Source organism: Aythya ferina, assembly GCF_964211825.1.
Source record: "Aythya ferina genome assembly, chromosome: 1".
In the NCBI taxonomy this organism is placed as follows: Eukaryota; Metazoa; Chordata; class Aves; order Anseriformes; family Anatidae; genus Aythya; species Aythya ferina.
In genome coordinates this window covers 25,171,131-25,186,532 of record NC_140296.1, presented here as the reverse complement: position 1 = coordinate 25,186,532, position 15,402 = coordinate 25,171,131, and the positions used below count along the sequence as shown (strand labels likewise).

General features: G+C 38.5%; 1 protein-coding gene across 4 annotated transcripts in view; it reads left to right on the top strand.

Moving 5' to 3' along the window:
• The window catches only part of DCLK1 (doublecortin like kinase 1), a 240,959-nt gene that overhangs the window by 200,110 nt on the left and 25,447 nt on the right, over nt 1–15,402 (top strand). For all 4 annotated transcript variants that reach the window (XM_084511579.1, XM_084511577.1, XM_084511578.1 and 1 more), the window contains 5 exons: nt 4,588–4,734; nt 8,990–9,123; nt 9,822–9,899; nt 10,539–10,635; nt 12,935–13,015. In XM_084511579.1, the coding sequence (XP_084367705.1) occupies nt 4,588–4,734; nt 8,990–9,123; nt 9,822–9,899; nt 10,539–10,635; nt 12,935–13,015 (537 nt within the window). The remainder of the gene's footprint in view (nt 1–4,587; nt 4,735–8,989; nt 9,124–9,821; nt 9,900–10,538; nt 10,636–12,934; nt 13,016–15,402) is intronic.

The window sequence follows — 15,402 nt, the reverse complement described above, 5'->3', positions numbered from 1 at the left end:
CTCGACACTTAAGAGCAAATCAGCCACTTAAGATCACTTCCACTTAAAAGTGTGGTCACCTTCAGTAGGCATCCTCTGTATCTGTGGTGAAAAACAGTCACCATCAGAGCAGCTAAAAGTATTTTGTTTGGTCTGTTATCCCCTGTGCTGTCTGGTAGCAGACCAGACAAGCTGTGTTTCCAGTTGCACTTCTCTGCTTTCTGCAAAGCTGCTGTGCTGCTGGGAGGCTGTCAAGTGGGTGGATGGCCACAGATTCTCCTTGTCCCTACAGCAGGCTGAGACAGCCTTGCTGTCCCTGGGAAGCTCAGGTTATGCCCTGAGATGGCAGCATTGCCCTTAGAGGTGTGAGCCTTCCAGATGCCTACTTGGCTGGAGTGGTGCTGTGGAGCTTATGGTCTAGCTAACCCTGGTGTCCACCACCTCCAAGCCCTGAGGAAGCACACAGGGACATGGTGGTGGCAAGGAACTGACAGGCTACTTGTCATCCTCATTTAGTCTCTGATGGAGAAGTTAAATCCCAAGAAAAAAAGCAAAATGCTCACACTCTGTAGCCAGTCCCAGAAGAATATTCCCACCTTCTTCATAGTCACAGCCCTCTCATGGACTTGTGAGTGCAATGTGAAATAGCACAGCTTTAGATCAGATGCCATTAACCATCTAACACTATTTTAATCATAATTATTACTCTTTTATGTGGTAAATGAGCTTGCTGAGATACATGCTACTGTAGGCTTTCTGCAGTGCCCGTGATAGCTTGTTCAAAGGTACCTCAAGTACTCTTGCACAACATTGTAATCTAGCGTAGCCACCACTTCAGCCTCTATTGATCAATCCTTCATCTTGGCCCCATGAGGTGTGCTAAGAAGTAAAAGCTGTGCCTTGTCTAACATGCCAAGACTTACGCACATAGCTGGTTTTATGGGTGCAACCTGCTGTGCTATTCATGCTTGAAAAATGTTCAAACTGTAGTCTCCAGTGAATTTTTAATCAAAGTCCTCCTCAGCTAAATAAGAGAGGAGGAGACCAGAAACTCTTGCAAAATAACTAGCCTAAAAGATTTATATAAAGAAAACCATTCATCACTTTCTGGAAAAATCTGTTTTCTTGCACTCTTTCTTCTTTACTCTTCAGGGTTGCTGAAAATAGTATGATATTTATGGTTTTAGTTATGCAATAGAAGGGCTTTGTAGACATCTTTATAGTTCAGATATCCTAGAGAGCACTGTTTTTATGCTCTATACTTTTATGTTGAATAATAGAAGAAATTTGGAAGAAATATCCTGGTCCTGGGAAGTTAACTTTGTTTCTGTGAAGCAAACATCTATTGCTTAATATTTAATTGGGGAAAGAAAAAAAGAAAAAAAAAAAAACACAAAAGACTTGTTAGGCTCTGTGGGCACCAGGGAAGGTATTTCTGGAAAGACATTAATTGTTAATTCACCAATTGCTGACTCTTACCATTTCATAGTATGCACTGTTAGAATTGATTAACCATCTGTTATTGACTGACTTTTGAAGACCTGAGTTTAAATCAAACTCACAGACAGGAAAGAAATTCAAGGAGAAAAGGCTTGATACTGCAGAGCACAGTTTCAGTTAATACCACCCTGCATTAATTGGCAGTAACATGCTTGACATAAGTGGCTGCTGCAAATACTGCCCTCACCTCATGGCAGATAGACCATTCATTGCTTTGTAAAGTGTAAGAAAAAGCACTTCATAAATACAAATATAAACACATTGCAAGTGGTGCTTGTAAAAGGAAGCAAGGACCTGGCTTCTGGCACGTTGCCTTTTTACACAGCGAAACAAAATTGTTATTCAAACCTAACAGGAGTTTGGCCAATTTAACAGGCAAGATTTATTACAGAGTTTCTTTTACTGCTCCAGGATATGATTTCACTTTTGCAGAAGAAAAGAGAGATTATATCATTTACATAACAAGGTAATAAATAAATAATTGGTTACTGTACTTCCAAGTATACTTCCTCATGTGCGCAGATGATAAAAACTGCATTCAGATGTTGCTGGTCTGATTTCACTCCCAAACAGGGGATTTAAGGCTGAAATGTCATCCTGAACTCACCCCTTGTGCCTGAATAAATGATAGGGACCCGCTGTGTGAATCAGCTAAGCAGAACCTCGCAGGGTAAAGTGCTCTTCAGGGACGGGGAAGTCTGAAAACCATTCTGTCTGATATAGCTGTCAGCTGCATTAACTCTTTCCAGGATATCACCTCTCTTTTGGCTGCAGAGTCTCACAGATGGAATATACGCTCTCTTTTCTTACCAGACTACCTGATGAGAAACTTTACCAAGTAGACAATTTACCTGGAGAAAATAATTCTACTTCAAATTGTCTCGGTGGTCTGTTAACATATTCTACATCCTCTGTCTTCTCTGGAGTTCAGGTTCCCCTTGCACGTAAACATTTGTTCTTTTCCTTCTGACTTCACGCTGAAGTTTCCCCTTCTCTTTTTATTTAAAGTTCAGTTTCTTTCCTTCTCGTCCCTCACATCTCAGCTCAGATTGTTTTCTTTGTTTGGAGGCAGATCCTTTGCTGATGTTATGGACACTTCTCTGGAGCATCTGGAGTATATTAGATAAGACCAAAGATCTGTCTAATCCACTACCTCATGTTAAAAAGCAGCTGGTATAGGGGCTTCACAGGAAGGAGCTTAGGGAAGACAGATTATTTATCCCACATATTTTGCCACATGCTGATATCTAATACTTAGGGATCAGGTAATGCCATGAAGTACATGATGTTGTACTTTTGCCAAATATTTGGCTTTTCTCAGTAATCCTCTATCTGGTTTAGCTTGGCCTTTTCTTCCTCCTTTTCCTTGACACTGTGTTCCTTGACGTATCTTGATCAGTCACCAGCCAGAGCAAGAGGTTCTGATGTGGTCCAGATTTGACATCGATTGGCTGCAAGCAGTTTCCAAAGCTGGAGTTCTGCTTCTACATTGGGAGTAAACCTGCACAGGCATACTTCAGCTGCATCTCAACAATGCCGTTTTTTAAATACTTTTGAGTCTGTTTTGTTTTATTTTTAAGAAGTGTCTGTTTTCTCAGGTTCAAGCCTTTGGTGGTTGCCATTTCCTACTATTTTCTAAATATACATGATTGATTTCTGGAAAAAAATTGTTTCTCCCCTCTCCTTCTTTCTCTGAGTGAAAACAGTGTTTATTACCCTGCAGTAGAGCCTTAAAAACAAACAAATAAACAAACAAACAAACAAACAAAAAAAAAACACTAAATAACTTAAGGCTGTTGATAAAATCATGAGAGTTTGCAAAGCTGGGACTTCTCTGTTGTCTTCAGAAAAATACCTACATTTTCTTTAACCAACAGTTAAAGAAAACAGCAGTTTTCTGTGATGTATTTTTTATCCCAGTGTGACTGCAGTACAGTTTTTTTGTGTTGCTTTTGCAAAATTATCCTTTCCTTATTCTTTTTGGTGGTGGTGGTCCTCTGTGGTACTGCTTGGGTTTTGAGCAAAGGCCAGAAGTAAGTAGTGTTCCTTAATAAGTGTTTGTTTCTTCCTCTGTTCTGTATCGCTTCCTTCTTAATCTCTACTTTTAAACTTTTTATTTTTTTTTAAGTCTTTCTCCAAACACTTACATGTTCTTCTTCCCACTTGCCAGCTCAGCTCTGGCAGTACAATCCAAATGTGATGGCTGCCCCTGGTCCTGTTGAAGATCATTTCAACTTTAAGGATTTCCACTTAATATTCCTTCATTTCTTCTTTTTTTTTCTCTCTCTTTAATTTCACTGACAGTAGCTATAAACTGAATTAGACAGCATGATGTCTTGGAAATGGCACAGTGCCAGATGTTTTTGTAGCTAAGGTGAAATAATAATGTTAGTTCTAAAGTGGCTTCCAGAAGGATTTTGAAATATATATATGAGAGAGCATTAGCTTCAGTATTACCCATATGTGTTTCATTAGCTACATTCACCTACCCATATTAGGTGCAAGAAGAGCATCTTACTACCAAAAATGTCACATGTTGTGTAGAGAAAATGCTTTCTAAAATCTAAATATTCAAAGTTTTATGATGTGGAAACAGTCTTTTAAAAGAGGCTAGCAGTAATGGCAGGTAGCTGTTTTGAGTTTTATTCATAATTTCTTCATCTTTCTGGTATTCGGTCAGACTTAGACAAATATTTGATGTCAGCCTGTTTGTAATTATAATAGAGCAGCAAGGGTTGGTACGCAGAACCATGACAGGCAAGTATGTAAGCATGCCAGAAATTTGCAACAGGGACTCTGAACACGCAGGTTGGCAAGTGCTGGACATATTACAAAAGCAGCAGCAGGTGGGAATGGTTTGCAGAGGAGACTCCAGCCTCCTGGCTGACCAACTAAGCCATGACAAATAGTACTGAGTTAGTGATATGTTCAGCTGCCATCATGGGGGATGTAAGCACATTGCCCAAACATTATAGTAGTTTTCTGCACGGAAACTACTGGTCCTCCCGCCTCGTTCTCCTCTGTAAATCATGCTCCTTGATGTTCCCTAAATTATTTCAGTCATTCCACAAGTAATGTTGCTTACATGCCGTGGTCATTTTGCTCCAGGGAGGAGATCTGTTTGATGCTATTACTTCCACCAACAAATACACAGAGCGGGATGCCAGTGGGATGCTTTACAATCTGGCCAGTGCTATCAAATATCTTCACAGCCTGAACATTGTCCACAGAGATATCAAGCCGGAGAATCTCCTGGTAAGTGAAAATTCAGCTTCCAGTGTTGATAACTTGGGAGTGTGTGAGAGAAGGTCTGTGCTTCTCCCTCCTTACAGACACACCCCAAGTTTTTTCAGTCTTTTAAGTCATTTAGTTTTAATCTTAGCATTGTGAGGCTCTCCTAAGATTAATAGTTATTACAAAGAAGGCAGTAACATCAGCTGGTATGTCCAGACTATTCACCAAGATGCAGCGACAGAATTGTTCCAGTGATCGCTAGAAGTGACCTTTTAGTGAGCTACAGTGTAATTTCAAATTTCTCATAAATACAAAGGTATTGTGTCCTCGATAGGTGACTCCATATTGCAGCTGCTTATGCAATTAGCAGCAGTTTAGTTTTACAAAAATTCTATAAATGTTGCATCCAAATCATGTAGCATGTCAGAGCAGAACCAGCAAGAGACTTCTGAGTCCTTCTCTCCCTGCTGGGCCTCACAGATAGTCCTACAGAACTTTTTATTAAGACACTTTCCTAAACAAACATCCTAAATTTTCCTTTTCATGATTGAATGTATATGAATGCTATCCACTGAAGACAGTGAAAAAAAAACACCCTGACAATTAGTCCTTCTTCTGGGGATTTTGTGCTCTTAAATGCAGCAGTTGTGTTCTCCCAACTGACTTAATTTCATTTCTTTTGATAAATTGATTTATTCTGATTGTTATTTCACTGTTCTCTGAGTTTTCCCAGTTTGCTGACATGTTCCAGTATGAAGATGCCCCAATCTTCCGTACATTCTGCAACCATAAAACAGCGTTCAAGATATGTAGAATATCAGTTCTCTCATGTATTTAGTACTGCTTGACACTGAAGAGGTTTTATGGGAAAGTTGACTGCAGTTATCTTGCCAAACTTCCAGGGAACAGTAGTTTTACCATTGAGTTTTGTCTAGTGGTAGATGCCTTAATAATTCTGGGTGATGAAGTAGCCTGGACTAATCTTCCAGAAACTGCTTAAAACATGTTGGGCAGAAGTTTAATTAGAAACAATGATTGATATTTCTTTAGCAGCCGTTGCTGTTCAGAAGTAGTGGCATGCAGAAGTAACAGCAATCACATGTCAGGATTCACTTTGATTTGGGATGTACAGTAGTGTCTTGGTCTGGGCAAAGACTTGGCCAGCTTTTGACTTGAGATGTGTCTGAATGCCTGGCATCAGTAGGATGAAGCTTTTGGGGGAAGAGAGGAAAGTTGTCAGGAGGTGGGGGCAACTGGAAGAGGATTCAATCTGCCTGCCCAGCCATCTCTGGTGATACCCGCTACCAGATTTCCTTTTGCATTGCAGACAAATTGTTTCTGAGTGATTTTTCCAGTGTCATATGTATATAGAGGTCATACATTGCTATTGATACTGAGCTGTGAGTGTGCAGCAACGTAATCCTCAAAAGCCAGCGTTTGACTAACAAATTATATTAATTCTCTAAGATTTATCAGATCTTTGAAATAAGTGAACACTGTCTTAGAAGAGAGCTTTTGAACCAATCTTATATAGGTTCTGACCCTATTAACTGTTCATGGCCTTAGGTACCTCCTAGGTACCTTCTACTTTGATAGTTCCTTATATCATCAGATTGCAATTAAGGTTATTTTCTTGGCTTTTATAAAGCACTTATAAGCCTACCTAACAGTCAAATGGCTTAGACTTTAGGGTATGCTGAATCTCTGTGTTTTTGTTATCAACATGCACATTTTTTGTTCTCTAGAGAGGGTATTCCATGTTTTAATTGGAACGTTTTTCATAATTGCTGCTATTTAGCACGTTTATTTTGTCAAGTCATGGGATGTCTTTATAGCCATATAATAAACCCTAGAGAACAACTTCTCTGACTGTTGCCATCTGCAGTGATCACAAGAGCAGCTTAGAAAATACTGACAGTCTTTATAGTAATAGGATACATATGGTGGCACACAATTATGTGTGGCTGCATTCAATTAGTGTTGTACAATTACACAGTTTTACTGCTTAGTTAAAACAGTGAAAGCACTACATAGTGGGTAATTTGCACTAATCCCCGTTTCTTTAATTGCCCTTCCGTATTTAAATGCAGTAGAACATACATAGCATTTGTTCTGAATAACACGAGCATTAAATTATCTTTCACATTCCTTGACTGGCAAGTAATATACCACAGCTTCACATTGGGCTCCTTTTTATATGGAGTTATAACAGGGTGAGGAAAAGTTACTTTGTTCAATTTTACAAGTTAACTAAAGTAGTTTTCCAAGGAAAGTAATCCCTGGAAACAGATGGGGCAAAAATCAAGAAAATGCACAACTACCAAACCTTTTGCATCAGTAAATATTGCCAAACAAGTCTTTTCAGTAAAATTTTTTTAGCATATATCACTAAATTTTTAAATTTTAATTTAATTTTAAATATCATAAAATTTTTTTAGCATATATCAGTCATAAAAGGTGTGGTCTGTTAATGGAGGAAATTTATAAATAATCACTAGGTCAACACAACTCAGAGAAGACTTTATAAAAGATAACTGCATGAAATAGAATAAAATGCTAATTAGACTGGATTCAGCTCTTGATGTCTAAATGAACACTTTACATTTTTCAGCAAGTGAATATTTAAAGTTGTAGTCTCTAGCCTTTAATTAAAACTGTTGTTGAAATTAGATTTATTACTGCCATTTCAGAGAGCACTTTCTTCAGTTTCAGGAACCAGATGTATTTAACAATCTGTGTTTTTAATAAAACCATAATTGCTTTTTTTCCAGTGGTATTCTATAAACCTATCTTTCTTGTGGCTTAGCAGCAGAGATATGTGAATCCATATCAAATTGTTGGTCCTCTTAAAATCCAGTTGTATTATTAGAAATAACATAAGGAAGGGAGAAGAATTTTGTGTAATCTGAATGTCTGCTTGTGAGTGTATCACCTGGAAGTGGGAATTCAGGATAGAGAGGGGGTTCCTCTCTAGATGTGACTAGCATTAAAAAAGGACAAGCTTGGGTGCTGGCTTTTGAGTTTGTTGGGTTTTTGTTTTGGTTTGGTTTTGGTATAATATAACTAACTATTATGAGCAGATCTATAGCAAGAAAGACTTCAGGGTTTAATTTCTGAACCAAGTGAACTGTTCAAGGGTCCATTGTAGAAAGCATGACATTTAAAAAAAAAAAAAAAATCCAGGACTTTGCAAGAAGTTGTAGATAAGTCTGATTTCTGGTGTTGTAATAGCTGTTCAAAATGGGTATTAGGGGTGATTTTTGCCAGGCATTGCTGCTAATTGTTTACATGATATCACTATTGGTGAGCCAGACTGCATGGAGCTTTGATTTGGGTTGCAAAACAATAATGTGATACATATATATACATATATACTTTAAGAAGCCCTTCTGTTGACTGTTTCCATTTTCAAAGTGTTGTTATGGTAAACAGCATTAAATTTCATAAACATTCAAAATGGGAAGCAAGAACCCAAACTAGTACCTGGATTAAAGAAAGATACATAGTGTAATGTTTAATTTAGATTGGGATTCTTCTTTTGCAGTGAGCCAGCTTTTAAAATTGTGTATTTCTTTGTGGGATTGTGACTATATCTTTATCTCCCTTCACACGTAAAAAACAAAAACAAAAAACACGCTGCTGTAAAGACCATCTTTTAAGAGAGGAATTTCAAGTGTACTCGTTAACAGCCTAGACTATGTACATTGAAGGTGATGGGAACTTTCCACTAAGAGACTGGTGTATAACAATCATCCAAGGAGAGGACTGTTTCTAGGTGAAGTAGTCCAGCTACATTTGTATCTTGCGCCTCAGTACACAGAGAAGCATCTATTGTTGCTATCAGTGCAGTCACCGCTGTGTTTTCTAAGAATGTGAAATCCCTGTGCAAGCTGTGGAAGTTCTGTGGAACTAAGTTCTGCAGAAGTAAAACTTAAAAACTCAAAAACCTTGCACTGTGAACTGGCTGTCATTGGGGAGTTAACCTAGGAACATCACTGCTGGAAGGTCAGACCTTTGCTTTTGGGCTTTAGCTTCTAGCAAGAAGAAATGCATCCCTTGTTGGCCAGGTAGCAAAGTAAGTCTTCCCAAATACTCCAAGTTTCTTCAAGGGAAGTTGTCCTATTTGTCTAAATTTTCAAAGCATGCAGGGAAGTAAGTTGTATGCAAAGAGAAAGAAGACTGTAAATTAGAAGGAACATTTCAGGCAGTTAGTAAATGATACAGTAGTTCCCTTGGTAGAACTGTTCTAAGCCTTTGAATTTTATTCTTGATTTAGGTTTATGAACACCAAGATGGAAGCAAGTCTCTGAAGTTAGGAGACTTTGGCCTAGCAACCATTGTGGATGGACCTCTCTACACTGTTTGTGGGACCCCAACATACGTAGCTCCAGAAATCATTGCTGAAACTGGGTAAATCACTTCTAGTGATGATTCATTGATAGATTCACAGTGGAATATGTTCTTGCTGTTGTGCCAGATACAAGTTCTTCTAGTTAGGATTTTTATGCTGCTTTTGCTTGGGTATGACATAGAATCATGGCACAGAAAACTTTAGTTGGAAGGGACCTCTGGAGGCTATCATACCCAGACCAGCTCAAAGCAGTGCTGAATTTGGAGTTAGAGCAGGTTGCTCTGTCAGTTAGCCTCAAAATTCTCACTTTTTCACTAAGTTACTAACTATCCATTTGCATATACAATAAACCTAATTCTTACACTGACCCCAGAGACTGCCAAGTACCATTTACTTAGTTTTATTTCATTATCAAACACCATCCTTTTCTTCTGATTTGTTCCATGAAATAAATATCTGCCAGTTTAAGCAAACTGTGGTCAGTTTTGCAGGCTTTCTGTTGGTGAAGGTCACTTTCTAGCTCAGCAATACAGCTTGAATGTCTTTGGACATTCATACATTCTGATCTGATACAGTTTTAAGATGTAAATCTAAAAAAAGATATGAAAGCAGAATTAGAATAGGTAGGTAGATAGGACATAGAGAAAGTTTAAATTGGAATACATAAGTTTTTAATAATTCTGAAGATGTTTCCCCTGTTCCTGTACTGTAGTTCCTAGAAATCAGATTTCTCTAATCATATCTCTCTCACTTCTAGATATGGCTTGAAGGTGGACATCTGGGCAGCGGGCGTGATTACTTACATTCTGCTCTGTGGTTTTCCTCCATTCCGTGGGTATGGACTGGTCTATTCAACCATCCTTGTTTTGTTAATTGGTTCTTGTGCTGCTTTTGCATTAAGCACAACTGGAAAAGGTTCTCTGCTTATAGGGTTTGTTTTTTCCTGTGATTTGGATAGTAATTTACACAAATCCCGTAAATGTCTGTGATTTTACTGTAAAGTCTCTGTCTCATGTTTGTTTATTTTAGTTTAAACTTCATTGCATTACAAAACAAGATCCTCCATTATGGGTTCTGGGTGCCTTTGCCTGATGTTTAAAATACACAGTAAAATAAACATCTTCTTTCATGGACCAAATACAACGTATTTTGTGGTTGGTAAAAAGTAAATAAAGTTTAAGCCACTTAATAATGGTATGTCAGATCTTTTCTCCCCCTCAAAGCAATTGAAAAGTGTTTGACAGTCCTAAAGACAAGCAGGTTACCTCAGAAAGAAGATATGAAATGCACATCGTGTTATGATCTCAGCATTCACACCTGTGGTTGCATGCTTGAGGAGAATAAACAGTTTCCAAATGCATACTCCAATTAAAAGCAATTTCAAGAAGCTTTTTAAAACCAGCTCAGGAAATAATGTCTCTGTGGGTTTTGTTGTCTTTTTTTTTTTTTTTTTTGGTTGGTTTTTACTTTACAGAAGTGGAGATGACCAGGAAGTGCTTTTTGATCAGATTTTGATGGGACAGGTGGATTTTCCATCTCCGTACTGGGACAACGTTTCTGACTCTGCGAAGGTGAGTTTGTATAGTCGATGACACTTCTCCAATAATATTCTCAGTGCCTGAGATAATGGCTGTTACCCTTTCACAGAGCTGTATTTGACATGTCCCATACATCCCTGCTGCACCTGTAAATTCCCATGGGTTATCAAGTAAACTGTTTTTTGATCACTGTCTGTTAGATTCCAAGCAGTTCTGAAATGGACCTCATCTCTATGTGATGTCTCATACAACAGAGACACCCAGCAGCCTTTACTGACCAAGAAAAACGTTGCGTATCTCTGCTTGATCTATCCTTCTTAGCTTGAAAACTCCCTGAGACCATGCTTTTTATGTGTTCACAATGGGGACCAGGTTCCAACCTGGAGCCTTTGAATATAATATAATAATGTTACAGGGAAGCTGTTTTCCTTTATTAATCTCATTAGATGATACATTTGTTGTTTCTTTCTGTCAAAGAACTAGGCCTGTCATTGCCTGTAATTCCTCATTGGTGTCAGTGTGGTATGAAATACGGACCTCTTTTGCCCACCAGTTCATGGGTTGTAGCCTCTTGGCACATGACAGGGAGGGGTTGGAGGTTGGGATGTGCTAAAGCAGATACAGCACTTTTCAGATACAGATGCTGATGTTTTTTAACTCTTATTACTGTGCTGAAACAACAGCTTCCCTCACAGACTTTCTAGGAATCTGACATTCACTATAGTCATATACATACATATAGAGAGACAGATGGTATGTATGTTTATGTCAAAAAAACAAACACATAGACAGGTTAACATGTAGTTAAGTGATTAATTTCCCTGATATATAAGAGTTCTGCCAATTTACTTCCACAGTCTGTAAGGCAAACCCAGACAAAACTGTCTTCCTATTTCTTTCAGTGTGTGTTTAATCACAAAACATTTATAGAATCACAGAATCACAGAATATCGGAGTTGAAAGAGACCCTGTGTCTGAGAGCATTGTCCAAATGCTTCATGAACTGCAGCAGGCTCAGTGCTGGGACCACTTCCCTGGGGAGCCTGTCCCAGTGCCCCTTCACCTCTTCCCAGTTCTTCACCTCTTAGTGAAGAACTTTTTCCTGATATCCATCCTGAACTGACCATTGTTGCAGCTTCAGGCCATTCCACTATAAATAGTGGAAAGCTGCTGGTAGGGGCCCTTCAGCTTCTTCTTCCCCAGGTTAAAAAAGCCCAGCTCTCTTAACATCCTGGCAGGTATCTGCTGGGCTCCCTCTGATTCCCTGTCATCTTTCTCATATGGGTGGCTGAAGACAAGTTTGGAAGTGGATGAGAGTGATGAGAGTACTGTTCTAAGTTCTGAATCTCCATTCTTTGGCGTTGATAACATCCTGCTTTTGCAGATGTGTGGATGATGATTAGGACTGGTGTTTTAGTTTGTTATCTAATGAGGTTAACAAATAAGATGCGGTCTTACAGTTGGAAGTCTTCTAATCTACATCATTATTTTGTAGCAGGCTTTATTGCATATCTGATCACAGAATCACTGAATGGTTTAGGTTGGATGGGACTGTTTGAGGTCATCTGGTCCAACCCCTCTGCTCAAGCAGAGCCACCTAGAGCAGGTTGCTCAGGACCATTTCCAGAACCATCAGTAATGAGAACTCTGCAGGTCCTTTCCTGTAAAACCTCTTCTTCCAAATTTTGTTTTGAAGCATTGGACTGCTCATTTAGCCTCTCCTTGTCAGTAATAATTATTAACTTTGGTCTTTGGTGATATCCCTTTATTTGCCATCAAACTGCAGTCCCATTTTCTGTGCATTCTACTCACTGATGGAATTAGAGATGTATTTATTGACATGATAGTTGAAAACAAGGTAATTGCACAGGAAATCAAAGCATGAAAAAACTGTTTAAAAGTGGTTTATTAAATATCTTCTATGTCATTTAAACAAGAGCTTAAAGTAAAATTCTAGATTTGCTGGCTTTTTCCTTACAGAGAAACTGGCTTTTTCTTAATGAGAAGCTAACCTAATTTTATGTGAATTTTATCTGTTTCGTACATTATATCAAGTGCTTTTCTCTTAAACAGTGGCAACAGAACTGTAACTCAGAACTGTCCTCTAGCTTTTCAAGGTACTGTTAGATAATGATATAAAAGTTCAGCTTGAAGATCAGTTCATAGTTCTCTCTTTTTTTTTTTTTTAATAATCTTAATATATTGCTGCAGCTGGTAGTTCATTCTGTCTTTGAGCACTCTTCTGTAATCAGCTAAAAAGCAATTTAGTAAATTAAATCTGTTAATTTGTTCTTCAAAACATTTAAGTTTGACCCAGTGTTCCATTTCTCAGGAACTTATCACAATGATGCTTCAAGTAGATGTAGATCTGCGGTTCTCAGCCTTGCAAGTTCTTGAACATCCATGGGTTAACGTAAGTATTCTCAGGCTTGTAGATGCTGCTTCTAATTTGGCATCTTTGAGCTCTTTTCTGTCACATCCTTTCTATGCCCTTTTGGAGCCATCATGTTCTAAAAAATGCCACAGATTTAACTGGAAATAAACTGGGTTACATGCTGTTTTAGCATATTGTGCATACATTGGAGTATTTACTATTTTATGCATGCTCAGTTTCATTTTCTCTGAAATAATTTGTGCCAAGTTCTCAACATATCTCAACCACACTTGACAAATTTATACCTCTAACAATCAGCTTCTGAGTTCAATGGCACATTTTGCTCTCCTAAAATCAGATGGATTCAAAAATCTGACAGTCATGATTAAAAACTATTGAAATACAGTCTGTGGTGTTAAGCCTACTTGATCCAGCATGAAATGGGGAAACCTTTAGCATCATACTTAACTGCTGACATTGAAATATACATATATTTATGTGCAGCCATATCCATTTAATCTGAGTTACCATGAAATAGCTATTTATGCATCTTGGCTTATCTGTAAGCGACTGGACATTTGCCATAGAAGTGGTAATCAGTGAGATAGAATATGGATACATCTGTCAGAGAATAAAGAGATTTGTCTCTGATTAATGTCGAGACAAGGACACTACTTAGTATTTGTCAATTATTTCATATTTAGTATTTCTTAAAATATTTGAATGACAAAAAGAAAAACTGGAGAAATTCTAGATTCAAATTCAGAAAGGAAGATGGAGAAAAAAATACAACTACAATCAGCAGAGAAAAATAAAGGAGGAAGAAACAGTATTTCATTTTCCTTGTTACAAGTTGGAATGTGCAATTCTCACTAGAATGCTGTTTTGTCCCTCAGTTAACAGATTCCCTGAGCTGCTGTATCCAAACAATTTTTCTCACTGGAACACTGCTCGAAAAATTCAAAGATACAATAACCTCAAAAGCTAGTATTTTTTTCTTTGGAAGTGACTTTGATATTGCCTGGAATAGTGATGATCACTGAAGTGTTTACAAAGTATATGCTTTAGTCCTGGAGGCTACCTTACTGCCTAAACCTTATTTTAAAATTATTTTTACTGTAAATGGTATTATGCGGAGTGCTTTTGCTGTGTACAGAGAGTACAAGGATCCAGGACAGTGTGTGATGAAAACCTTTTCATTTTTAAGATGACATTCAAGCAGCTGAAATAATAATTTTCCTTGATGCCAGGTACTGTCCTTGGACAAAGTGTTCTGTCACAATTTATAATGACTTTTGGTAACTGAAGTGTCTCTTTATCTCCATGGGAAAAGGGAGGGTGGGGATTTCTGGCATGTTGGTGAGGAGGAGATGGAGGAGACTGCTAAGAAGAAGTGGAGAGGCCAGGTCACCCACTGTGTCAGTCTGCATACTTCTGCTGAGGCTATTGAAACACCATTTGTTTATGCAACATAAGCATGTGGCTGCTAATCTTCTCCTTTGTGAAATATACATTGGAGCTGTCTGCTCCCCCCAGACACTTTTTATTTATTTATTTAATTGTGCTTCAATTACTCCACAGTGTGTCTTAGGAAGGTCTTTTAGCAAGATGCATTAAGAAGAGGTGCGGCAATTTGAGGCTGTGGTATGCAGGCAAGGTGACCGGGTGCTCCCTGCTCTTGCTAATACTTCCTGCAAAGGGGAACAGGGAAAGGAGTAGACGTCTGAAGTCTTCCAGCATTGCTGAGCTCCAGTAGCCAATTCTTTGGTTACTGAAGCACCCTTGCAAATTCCTAGGTTTCTGTGCAGTGAATTACGATATGGATCCCTTTGCCAGCAGGTGCTGTGGAGGCCAAGTATGAGTAGATTCAAAAGGGAGCTTGATACATTTTTGGAGGGTGATCCCATTGGCGCCTGTTAAATACTGTGGTCTGGATAAAACTTTTGGATCACAAGGTTCTTAAATACTTGATTGGCAGAAATTGGACGATGTACCAAGGAAAGTTCAATTTCTTCTTGCCTTCGTTCCTTAAACATACTATCTCATGAACTGTGACTGATGCACTGTTGGAAACTGGGTACTGAGTTTAATTCAGCTTTGGTCCAGCTCTGCTGCACTTCTTGTAGTTTTATGCTGATTATAACTTTTTGCAATCAAAACCTGCAGCAGCTCTGTCCACCAATAACTGAAGCAAATACTCCATGAGAGTTCTGTAATTTCTTCTTTTCCATACAATTGCTGCTCTTAAGAACTGAGACGAGTCAGTGTTTTGTCTTCAGCAATATGCTACCGATAGTTTGTAACACAGATCAAAACCCCTTTTGAATTCTCATATGTATCCTGCAGATATTTTTTCTGGAAGAAGAAGGGCTAGCGCTGGGACCAGTTCAGGAAAGCGCTTGGGCGCATTCCAAAGGTCGCTCCTA